Source organism: Plecotus auritus, assembly GCF_963455305.1.
Source record: "Plecotus auritus genome assembly, chromosome: 5".
Taxonomy (NCBI): domain Eukaryota; kingdom Metazoa; phylum Chordata; class Mammalia; order Chiroptera; family Vespertilionidae; genus Plecotus; species Plecotus auritus.
In genome coordinates this window covers 36008962-36021402 of record NC_137776.1, presented here as the reverse complement: position 1 = coordinate 36021402, position 12441 = coordinate 36008962, and the positions used below count along the sequence as shown (strand labels likewise).

At 40.5% G+C, this 12441-nt stretch overlaps 1 protein-coding gene across 1 annotated transcript in view; it reads left to right on the top strand.

The window, feature by feature from the left end:
* The window catches only part of DRC11 (dynein regulatory complex subunit 11), a gene marked incomplete at its 5' end in the record, with an annotated part of 110838 nt that overhangs the window by 13945 nt on the left and 84452 nt on the right, over positions 1–12441 (top strand). The window contains one exon of the mRNA XM_080670388.1: positions 6741–6946. Within this exon, the coding sequence (XP_080526514.1) occupies positions 6741–6946 (206 nt within the window). The remainder of the gene's footprint in view (positions 1–6740; positions 6947–12441) is intronic.

The following is a 12441-nucleotide window of genomic DNA, read 5'->3' as shown; positions in this document are numbered from 1 at the left end:
TCAATTCCAGGTCATAACACATGCCCAGGTTTCCGGCTTGATCTCCAGTAGGGTGCATACAGGAAGCAGCCGATCAATGTTTCACTCTCACGTCTATGTTTCTCCCTCTCCCTCTCCCTTCCCTTCTCTCTCTAAAAGTCAATTTTTAAAAAATAAAACTAAATCTATTTTTAATTGCTGTTTTTACCTATTGAAGTTAACCTAGATCAGAAAGGTTAATGCCACAATGTTGGCAAGGTCTGAAAACACAGGCTCCATCAAACTGTCATGGGGGGAGGGACATGTCAACCTCTTTACAAGGCAGATCAGCAATAGCTACTGAAATTACAAATGCATGTTTTTTAAAAGGTCTGATTTATAGTATCCATAAAAAATATTTCAGACAAAATGTTTTAAGCTGTAAGAAACCTGTCAGTAGAGAAACACAGCAAAGCATAGAGGCTAAGAACAGAGATTCTAAAAATAGATGCCTTGAGTCAAAGCCCCAGTCTGCCACTTCCTTGCTGTGTGACTCTGGGTAAGTTCCTTGACTTCTCTGTGCTTCAGTTTCTTCATATTTAAAATGAAAATAACAATACTACCTACACATAAGGCTATTATAATAAATAAAATAGTTAATATTGGTCAGCCACTTCAAACAGTGCTTTGCAACCTGTAAGTGCCATTAAAGTGTTTATCTAAAACATTTTTAAAGAAGTAGGACACAAGAAACAGATTAAGCTTCCTCTACTAACCTAGCACAGCTCCTAATTATGCATATTTTAAAACTGCTAAGAAAGTTTTAGAAATCTAAATGGACTAGAAAAATTTTAACCTTTAATAGTTTGGCACCCACTCAAATTGGGGCATCTTCACTTAAAGACATAACATAACTGGACTTGGTGCAGAGGGCAAAGGAAACCACCAGCTCTGGGTCTCCCTGCAGTCCTGTTTCCACACCTGCTGGCTTCGTCATCATGAGAAGGCGCGTTGGTATAAACACAGGTATATAAATACAGACACATTGCTCTAAAATGGGATGATGAAACAAAATGGCTTATTTCCATAAACTAAGGAAATGGAGCAACTGCAGCGCCATTCCCTCCACAGCATGAGGCAGTCATCCCACCGGCAAAGTCAGACGGGGGCGGGGCGCCCCATGGCCCGAGGAGCTGGGCCCCAGAGCTTCCCAACGAGCAGCGCTGCCCGCTGTTCCCAGGAGGCTGGGGGTGGATTCATCTCTGGGTTGGCCACAGCACGAGACCCCACAAAACTGTCATTTGCTTCACGAGATGCCCCCTTCTCCTCACTGCTCTGGCTTCGCCTTCAGGGACAACAAAGCACCATGAAGAAGCGAACCCCCAACACCGTGGGCCTCTCCAGAAGGTTGCCCTCATCCAATCATCTATTTGCAAGTGCATTTGCGACTGATACATTGAACAGATTTTCATTTGGACAAATGTCCATTTTCTCTTACTAATTTGAACACGGATTTTTTAAGACAAAGCCCATGAAACATTAGCTAAGCATTTCAAGTTAATGGACCATGGAGTCCTATTTCCCCACAAACCCAGGAAGCGTCCCCCGATGTCCTGTTTTTACAGCAGCATCAATTATTAATATGCATATTTCTGCTGACGGAGGACCTCGCCATCAACGTAGGTTGCGTTATCCGGTTCCAGGTCATTAACTGTGGAAAGCTTGTAAATATAATGGTTTATTCACATGGGAAGCCTTCATTAAGACGCGTAATTCTACCGCTAATGTATTTCAATACATCGTATGTTATCTTGCTTCCTATTTCCCCTTAATATTCGTAATTTATTTTTAAATGAGTTGCTGTTTATGCAACGATGAGTTCTCGAATTTGAATTCCGTATGACCGGGGTTGCTGAGGAGGAAAAGATGTTTTAGCCCCAAGGAAAAGCTGCTCATTAACATGGGACCCAAAGAGATGACAACCTTTACATTCAGAAGCAACTAGAGAAAGAGGCTGCCCATGACCCCAAGTGTATGTTTGTTGGAGGACATCTATAGGGAGGAACACACCTGGACACACAGGTGAACAGCACTGCGTGGTGTAGCTGGAGGAACTCCTAGCGAAGGAGTCGGAAACCCCATGGCTTCTTCATTAATGCAGAATGACTCGGAACTCACTTAATTCTGAACCTCCGTGTCCTCATAGGTCCAATGGGATGGCCAGGTCCCCATTTCCACCCCAGAGGTGGATGTGAACATGAGTAAAGGACTCCGGTGAATGAACGTGGGGACAGAGTGCAGTCCCAGGGGAGCCGGGAGATTTCCCTGTTCTGCTCAGAGGTTTGGAGCGGGAGGAAGTCTGCCAAGCAGTACATGGAGAGCTATTGACAGGACACGCATCACAGTCACGACTCATCTCTTCGTTTTTAGGGATAAACCGGGAAAAGGCCCAGTTTAAACGACAGTTTGTATATGTACATCTGTGAAAGAAATTTGCCATAAATCACCATAAGAAGGATGTAATTGGGGGGTGAAAGCCATTCGTGTAATTCATTGATTGAGAATCATAACAGTAATGCAAGACTTCAATTTTACACATTCATCACAGACGGAAGAAATTGGGTCCTTTATAGCAGGGATCCATTTTAACATAGTCACAAAAACAATGGATTCTACAACAGTCCTTGGAGAGACGAGAGAAAAATCTGTAGAATTATAAGATGTAGGTACTAGGAATGGGAAACATTACCTGGGAGGTATAAGAATTGGCTACTTCTTTATATGATTAAGGAAAGGGAATTCCTATCTCTTTATATTGACACAAAATGTATCATATAAAGTCCTGCCTTTGAGCACCTGTACAGTGAGGCAATTTAACTTGTTTTTAAGATTGTTGTTCAAAATGGTTCTATAATTTTCGTTCTAGATTTAGATTTAAAGTAGCTTTAGCATTTTTCCTGTCATAACAGTCACACATTCTTATTATACTAAACGTAGACAATTGGCTTATTTCCTTAGACTTCCTGATGCATGTTTTTATAAACTCGTATATGTGTGATTTTCTTTTCATCTTTCTAACTTGATTTTGTGTCATTAAGTGGACGCTGAATTCCAACAACATCTGGATTGTGGTTTCAAGTTGAGAAATCACTCCCAGGGGTTCATAGGTATTTCTTGGAGGTTGTGAAGTGTGTGTGTGTGTGTGTGTGTGTGTGTGTGTGTGTGTGTGTGTACTTGTTACACTTAGCTATTTCATTCATTTGGAATTTATTTTAGTATATGACATGAATTGAGTCTTTAAGATAACCATTTTCCCACAGTAATTGATTTAAATTTATAGTTTTATCCATGGAAACAAGACCTTCAATTTTGTCATATGCGTTTCACAGCTTTCAAAATGGACTTTACTATTTTTCTCCTATCCTGGAAATTTCTCTACAAGGGAGCTTCCTAGCTTCCCTGGGTTCCATGCACTCAATGTTGGTGCCGCCGGTGCAATGACAGCAATCACACTGACCCCACAGTGAACCTGCACCAAGTACCCCCACCCATGCCAGACTCCAGACAGGGCTTTCCAGAGAGGGTCCCATTCAGTCATCACAGCCTAATGCTGCCCCCATCCTAAAGAGGGGGAGACGGAGCCTTCAGAGAGTTGGGGCCTTGTATGAAATCACACAGGTAGCAAGTGGCACAGCCCAGACTTAAACCCAGACATTCTGCCCCAAAATCCCAAATCATGGCTTTGGATCACATAAACTAGGCCTTGTTCCCTGCCTCTGCCATGTGCCAACTGTGTGCATTTGGGAACGCTAACTCGACTTTCCGGTTCCATGTCCTCATATGATAATAGTACCTGCCGGCAGGACTGTGGCAAGGACTACGAGACTGTTTCTGTAGAGGGAGCAAGCGCAGGAGAAGCTCAGGACGTGGTCCTGCTCTGCTGCATTGATCCCTTTTATAAATGTCTCCTCCTTGTCCTCCTCCTCCTCCTCTTCCTTCCTCTTCCTCATCATTTTAGGCTTTGCAGGACATACAGTCTCCGTCACAGCTGTTCAACTAGGACAATCTAAACAACAAAATAATAAAGTGATATTGGGATTATAACCCAAAGTATCAGTGAAATAACCACGAGTCCATATTGATATAAATAAATTATTGAATCATTTAATAAATGTGGGAGAAGAGACCAATCTATTATGCAGAAAAAAATTCAAATAATTTCAGGTTCTCCACCCTCAAGGAAGTGGAATGTAACTCCCACTCCTTAAGTGGGGGCTATGCACAGTGACTTCCTACCAGAGGACAGTGTGGAGGGGGTGGGGGAGGGGGCAGTGGTCTTAGAACGGGAAACCTGGAAGATACCACGTAAGCCAGGGGATCAAGGTGAGCACGTTGATAGTCTGCCCTCTTGATACGACGTGATAAAAATGGCACTTTACCCCTGTGGTCTTCTCTCAGTGACCCAGGACCCCAGTCTTGTCGTTACCAGATAGAGCTGTGTGTCAGTATAATTGGTTTCCTCTATAAATCTGTTTATTTTCTTTTTATTCGTTTGAAAACATTATTCAGAAAGACATCCCTAGGCTTTGCCAGACCAACAGAGGTCTCTGAGGCTCAGACATTGTTAAGAGCCAGTGATGGGTATGACGGATGATTAGAATTGCTAATTCCTGTGCCCCATTCCAGCTCATCTCATTGTGACCCACAGCCATGTTCCCTTCCGCTTCAGTGCCTTGGCTTATGCTGTTCTCTTTTCCAGGAAGAGAGGTTCCTTTTATGCTCTGACTCAACAGAAATCTTTTGAGCTTAGCTTTGCCCTGGATTCTGCAGGCTCTTTGACCGTCCCATACCCTATAGCCTCTTTGGGAAGGAAAGCTCACAGAAGGTGGATGGTGGGTAGGACACAGATGACTGATGAGTGGTGGGAGAACCTTCAGGAACAACGGGGTTCTCATCTTGGATGTGCCCAGTGCTTCACTGGTAACGCTTAACCGTGGCTCTCTGGGAAAAATGTATGCATATATCATTTCATTGATATAAGGTTGGGTCCATACAATTTACTACTAATAATAAAATGTATGCTCCTCTTTGTTGCAAATTTCACCTGGCCATTGATGCTCACAGAACACTTTCCTTGATTGTTACTGAGCTCTTCTGTCTGTTGTCTGGATGATAAGGTGTTGCATCTGATAAGTGAGTGTAGTTCTGATATGGACGTAGATTGTTATCTTCATGTGCCTTAATAAGATGAAAGTGAGACAGCCAAAGGATGCTGCAACTGCACTCAGCCAAAGAAGTGTCCATCATTTTTAGAAGTTGGACCCTCCTTGCTGAATCAGATTACAGTTTTGGGGCTGGAAGAATATTTCCTTAAATTCTTGTGCTAGTCACAATGTAGCTGATACAGACACGGCACATTTTTATGTTTATCTGCGTTGTTATTTTCCTATCACTTAAGTCTAGACAATTCAATCAGAACAATATCCAAAGCCCTGACGTACAGCATTTGCTGATTTCTATAGCCAGCTTCAGGCTCCTACCTGAGTGAACACAGTTGGAAAGGTACACACAGTCACCCACCATCATATGGCACTTTCAACATAGAGAAACGATGAACATGCATAATGTCAAGCACATAGATAAGAGTAAAATCCAGTGAAAACAGCTAAGAAGTGATGAGATTTTTAGTATTGATGACTTTCATTTTTAATATAACTGATTTAATTATAAGTTTATAAAATTTAGCATTCAAAAATGGCGATTTAACAGCTAGCTTGCAAAATTCCTGAAAATGCATCAATTAGATCTCATGAGCCATTATGGGCTGGCTCCAGCTCACCCCTGAATTGGCCCTTCATTTGCTAAGTGACCTGGGCTGAATCTCTGAACTCCTTGGAGCCCAGGATCTCTACCTGTAAAGGATAACTGTGTCCCAGCTCTCCAAGGTGTGATTCCTGGCACCAGGCGCTCCATGCGTGCTTTCCTTCTCCAAGTCCCTTTTAGCTCTTCCCACCCAAACCCACAACGTAGCACTTCCATAGGTTATTGGCCATTGTTCTAGCCTATGTCATGCATCACTCTTATCCCACCAACTGTATTTCTCTAGGGATTTTAAAGAATAGGCGTTAGGTCTAGACATTGTTCTGTATTTTCTCTGACCACACCCTTCAGGATGCTGGACCAGGGCTGAGCACTTGGTTGGTGTTCAGTAGCCAGGCATTTGTTGACTTGCTGATCTGCAGACTTTGGGGGAAGAACATTCTGACAATAAGATATAACATCACAGTGAATGTCTGGGTCAGCAGATAATTTTCTTTTTTTGAGGTCTCTAACAATGGAACAGAGTTTTCAGGGCTAATGTTGGATTTTCTTGAAATCAGAGCACTCACACTCTGTTCACAGTTTTTGGCTTGCTCCAAATACTTTCTTATTCTTCAGTCTTTGTTCTTCCACTAACCAAGAAGATTCAGAAAAAGTTTACTTTCTGCGGTTTGGGTGATTTTTTTTAAGGTTTACTGAATATGCATTTTTTTTTTCAAGCTAACTTACATTTCCCATTGGATTCTGTTTAATGGTATGGAGTGAGCACCATCTTTCCTCCCCAGGGCAGTGAATCACATTGACAAACGTTCCCGCCAAATCTGATTCTTGTGTTCTGCATGTATTTCTATGGGCCTTTGGTAAGACACCATTGAAAATATTGGGATAATTCCCCAGTGTCTAATATTTTCCACCAGCTTTGTAACCTTTATGATCTCAAACCTTTCTGCTTGTGTTTTCAGAATCCACCTCCTCTGTTTAATGAAGTCAGCACTACAGTAATCCAGGCTGAAAAGGTGACCCGCCTGCGGGATGAGCTGCAGGTAAAGCATGAAGAGGACTACAAGAAAGCCATGGACACCATCAAGGACCACCTGCAATTAATAGAAGGTGCAGACATCAAGGAGAACCTCCGAGACCAGATCCGGCACTGGATCATCGAATGCAGGTGAGCGTGCGTGGCGTAGAGACCACGCCTGACTGTCTCTGCCGTAGCAGTTGAGGGTCCTGTATGTTTTCAGCACAGGAGCATGTTGATGTAGATTCACGAGGGTTTTCGGCTTCATTGTAGAAAAGTGAAATGTCAAGGTTACAAATTCAGGAACTAATTTTTTTGTAATGCAATTGCTGCTCTCGTTTTCGTTAAACAGTTTCTATAATGCTTCCCTGACCCCGTGGACTTGAACATCATGTGCCCCCACCCCCATTCCTCATCCAGGCAGTGTGGAGCCTTGCTTTGGGAGAAATAGCTGAGTGACCTGTGTGGTTAGCTTCTCTGTGGGTCAGTTTCCTCATTTGGAACAGGAGGACAAGACTCATACCACATCATGAAATGCATGAGCACTTAGACCTCTCCATGTAGATCATTGTTATACTATTATATTGTGACCACCTGCTTATTCACACATCTGGCCTGAGAACGGAATGGTACATACAAGCCAGGTATTTGCAGTGAATGGTGTGGGCTACAATGTCAGTCTTTCATTCTTATCCAATTACATAATGGTGTCTGGAGGAAATAATCTTAGGATGACTTGTGGGATCATGAAAATTTAGGGAGAAAGGCATTGTTTCAAATGAATTGTCTTCCGATTAAATCTTGTGGGATTATCATTAAAACCCTCATTTTTATAGTTAATGAGGATGACATGACCAATGTTCATGAACTTCTGCCATCAGGAACTCTCCTCCCTTCTCTCGGGACTTCAGAGAATAGGTGTCCACAGAAATGTTTTCTATCAATGACATGATGCTTTACTTTTATTTAGACATTTTTTAAATTTAGCTTTCTTGTTGAAAGTATTACAGATGTCCTCCTTTCCCCCCCCCCATTGACCCTCCTCCTTCCCACTTCCTTCCCCTCCCCAGGCCTTCATCCCACTATTGTCTGTGTCCATGGGTTATTCATTTATGCATATAAGTTCTTTGGTTGATCTCTTCCCTCCCCCTCCCCATTCCCTCTGAGGATCCTCAGTCTATTGCACACTTCTATGTCTCTAGATCAATTTTGTTTGTCAGTTTATTTGTTCATTGGATTCCACATATTACTTGTCTTTCTCTGAGCAACTTATTTCACTTCGCATGATACTCTCCAGGTCCCTTCAGGCTGTCTCAAAGGGTAAAAGATCCTTCTCTCCTTTTTTTTTTTTTTTTTTTTTATAGTAGTGTAGTATTCCATTGTGTAAATGTACCACAGTTTTTTTTTTTATCTACTCATATACTGGTGGGCACTTGGGCTGTCTCCAGACCTTAGCTATTGTAAATAACACTGCTATAAACATAGGGTTTCATATACACTGAGTGGCCAGATTATTATGATCTCTGAACGCATAATAATCTGGCCACTCAGTGTATATCCTATATAATAAAAGGCTAATATGCAAATTGTCCCCTCGACCAGGAGTTCGACCAGCAGGCAGGCCGGCCAACCGCCCATGTCCCCTCACCCTGGCCAGGCTGGCCGGACCCCACCCATGCACGAATTCATGCTCTGGGCCTCTAATCATATATATAAAATACACACACACACACACACACACACACACACACACACACACACACACTGAGTGGCCAGATTATTATGCATTCAGAGATAATAATAATCTGGCCACTCGGTGTATATTCTTCCTGACTGGTTGCTTCAGGCTTCTTAGGATATATTCTTAGAAGTGGAATCACGGAATCAAATGGCAGTTTCATTTTTAATTTTTTAAGGAAACTTCACACTGTTTTCCATAATGGCTGTACCAGTCTGCAACCAGCAGTGTACTAGGGTTCCTTTTATTAACATCCTCGCCAGCACTTGTTTGTTGATTTATTGATGGTATCCATTCTGGCAGGTGTGAGGTGGTATCTCATTGTCATTTTAATTTGCATCTCTCTGATGATTTGAGCATTTTTTCATATGTCTCTTGGCCTTTTGTATGTCCTCTTTGGAGAAGTGTCTTTGTCTTCTGCTCATTTTTTGATTGGGTTGTTTGTCTTCCTTTTGTTGAGTTGTATGAGTTGTATGAGTACTTCATATATTTTGGATGTTAACCCTTTATCAGATGTATCACAACCAGCATCATACTCAATGGGCAAAAACTAAAACCATTTCCCCTAAAAACAGGAACAAGACAGGGTTTCCCGCTTTTACCACTTTTATCCAACATAGTACTGGAAGTTCTAGCCACAGTGACCAGACAAGAAGAAAAAAATAAAAGGCATCCAAATCGGAAAGGAGGATGTAAAACTGTCATTATTCGCAGATGACATGATATTGTACACACAAAACCCTAAAAACTCCACCAAAAAAAAACTATTAGATTTAATAAATGAAATTTTGGCAATGTAGCAGGATACAAAATTAACACCTAGAAATCACTGGCATTTTTATACAGCAATAATGAACTCTCAGAGAAACTAAACAATTCCATTTTCCATTGCAGCAACAAAAACTAAGATACTTAGGAATAAACTTAACCAAGGAGGTAAAAGACTTGTACTCAGAAAACTATAGAATGTTGAAAAAAAGAGATAAAAGAAGATATAGACAAGTGGAAGAATATACCGTGTTCATGGATTGGTAGAATCAACATCATTAAACTGTCCATACTACCCAAAGCAATCTATAGATTCAATGCAATCCCTATTAAAATACCAATGGCATATCTCATAGATCTAGAACAAACACTCCAAAAATTTATATGGAACCCAAAAAGAGCCTGGATTGCCTGCAGCAATCTTGAAAAAGAAGAACTAAGTTAGAGGAATCACAATACCAGATATCAAGCTATCAAAACAGCTGGTATTGGCACAAGAACAGGCATTTAGATGAATGGAACAGAATAGCGAACCCAGAAATCGACCCAATCCATTATGCTCAATTAATCTTTGATAAAGGAGGCAAGAGCATACAATGGAGTAAGGACAGTTTCCCAAGTGTTGGGGTAATTGGACAGGTACATGTGAAAAAATGAAACTAGACCACCAACTTACACCATACACAAAAATAAACTAAAAATTAATAAAAGATTTAAATGTAAATCATGAAAACCCTTGAAGAAAACATAGGTAGCAAAATATCAGACATCTCATGTAGCAAAATTTTTGCTGATACAACACCTAGGGCAAAAGAAACAAAGGGAAAAAATAAACAAATGGGACTACATCGAAATAAAAAGTTTCTGCAGAGCAAAAGAAACCCACATCAAAATGAAAATGGAACCACTGTATGGGAGAACATATTTACCAATGATATATAGACATTTTAAAATTAAATTTATTGTTAGTTGACAAAACAAAGTAGAAAGCACTATGTACAATTATAACCCCAAATAAGCTAAAATACATTAATATATACATATATATATTCATACACACGTTTAACTTATTAATTATATGTTTGTATGTGCATGGAAATTTTCTGGAAGGATACGCTAGAAACTGTTAGCGTGGCTACCTCTGGAAACTAGAGCAGTGATGTTGGCCTTTATTTTATATTCTTATGTGCTTTTGAAGTCTTTTTCAATAAGCACTATTTTTATAATAAAAAGCCTAGTTAAAAATATATTAGAAGAAAGACAAGCAATGAGTTGGGCATAATCCAAAATAAACATTTAAATGTTAAAACACTCTAATGTTTCAAAAGTGATGAATGCAGTACCTGCCTGGCACGGTTGGAAATCATCTTTTGATTAAAGACTAGGGAGGCAAGAGTTGCTTCGACCTGAGGTCTGGGAGGGTCATGGGAGACTTCTGCAGGCCCTGATGTCACCCAGGAGCCGCCCTCCTGACAGTGCAGCGGCTCTAGGCTCCCTTTGAAGATCCAGCCCTGGCTAGCCAGCCCCTTGAGAATGTTCATCCTGGGGTCACTGACCTGACAGTCTGAGGCCAAGTCAGAGCAGCTCCCAGGGCTCTACTGCGTGTAATTCACAAAGATGTAGAGGTTCCTCTTTTGGAGGAATGTAAGGTCGAGGGTGCGTTTATCTTCTTAATCGGATTACATTGATCTGATTGACTTTGATAAAATCCTTTTCCTTGCTCTTTTAAATCAAAGACACATAAAAAGCAAATATTGTCTTTTGAAACATGAAACATGATCAACCCTCAGGCTAAATTCCAATAGGCCACACGATGGCCACTTAGGGAATTAACTAGAAGTTACAATTCATATACACTCCCACAATTTTATTTTATTTTTTTTCACTCCCACAATTTTAAATACTTATTCTTAGCTCATCTATTTAATACTTACAGTTGCCAAAAAGGGTTATACCCAGATTTTTTTAAGTCAATTTTTAAATTATTTTAAAGGAAGTCTTTTTTTCCAAAGTTAAAAGTAATACATGATCATTGCAGAAAATTCATAAGACAGAGGAGTTTAAAGAAGAACATTAAAAGCATATATAATCTTTGTATACAAAGGTTGCTAACTGTAAAATTTTGGGTAAATTTTCTTCCAGTCTTTGCCTCTTGCATATATATTTTAATTGCAGTTTGATGGATTCTTTTTCTAATTTTTAAAATTTTTTAAATTGGTTTTTCTCATGTCCTTAAATATTTTTCAAAAGATGTTTTTAATGATTACTTAACAGCCTAGCCCAGTGGTCGGCAAACTCATTAGTCAACAGAGCCAAATATCAACAGTACAACTATTGAAATTTCTTTTGAGAGCCAAATTTTTTAAACTTAAACTTCTTCTAATGCCACTTCTTCAAAATAGACTCGCCCAGGCCGTGGTATTTTGTGGAAGAGCCACACTCAAGGGGCCAAAGAGCCACAAGTGGCTCACGAGCCGCAGTTTGCCGACCACTGGCCTAGTGCATGGATGCCCTAGTTAATGAATTATTGTCTTTTTAATCTTTTGTCAATTGAAAAGAGAAGATACTATCTCAGTAAACTCTTCCCTGTCGTTTCTCTGCTTCTTCTTGTGATGCCTTTTTAAGTGATCTCTAAAATATAATTATATATATGTGTGTGTGTGTATATATATATATATATATATATATATATATATATATATATATATTACTGATACCAAAGCTTTATTGACATATCATTGCAATGACTTTCCAGTTGTCATTTGCCTTTTATTTTTAAACTGGCCGCTAGGAAAGCTAGAGAGAGAAAGACACAGAAAAGGAGAAATAAACAGTCCTCAAGAGCCCGCTGCCCAGTGTCTAGGACTCACTGCGGCCGGGCTGGCCCTGCGCCCTGGGCGTCCCTGCTCGGAGCCTCGGCAACAGTACCTGCTGCCAGGTTGTTGTGGGATTGAATGAGATGCTGCAAATAAAAACTCGGGCCCCATAAGCTTCCTGTTGAGGTTATGAACTTTATAGGTGTTTTTCCTGTTTTAGATGAGATTTTCTCCAAATACTATTTTCTATTATTATTGGTTATATATTTTTTATACAATTTGCTCCACCACCTAACCGAACTCTCCAGTGGGTTTGAATGGGT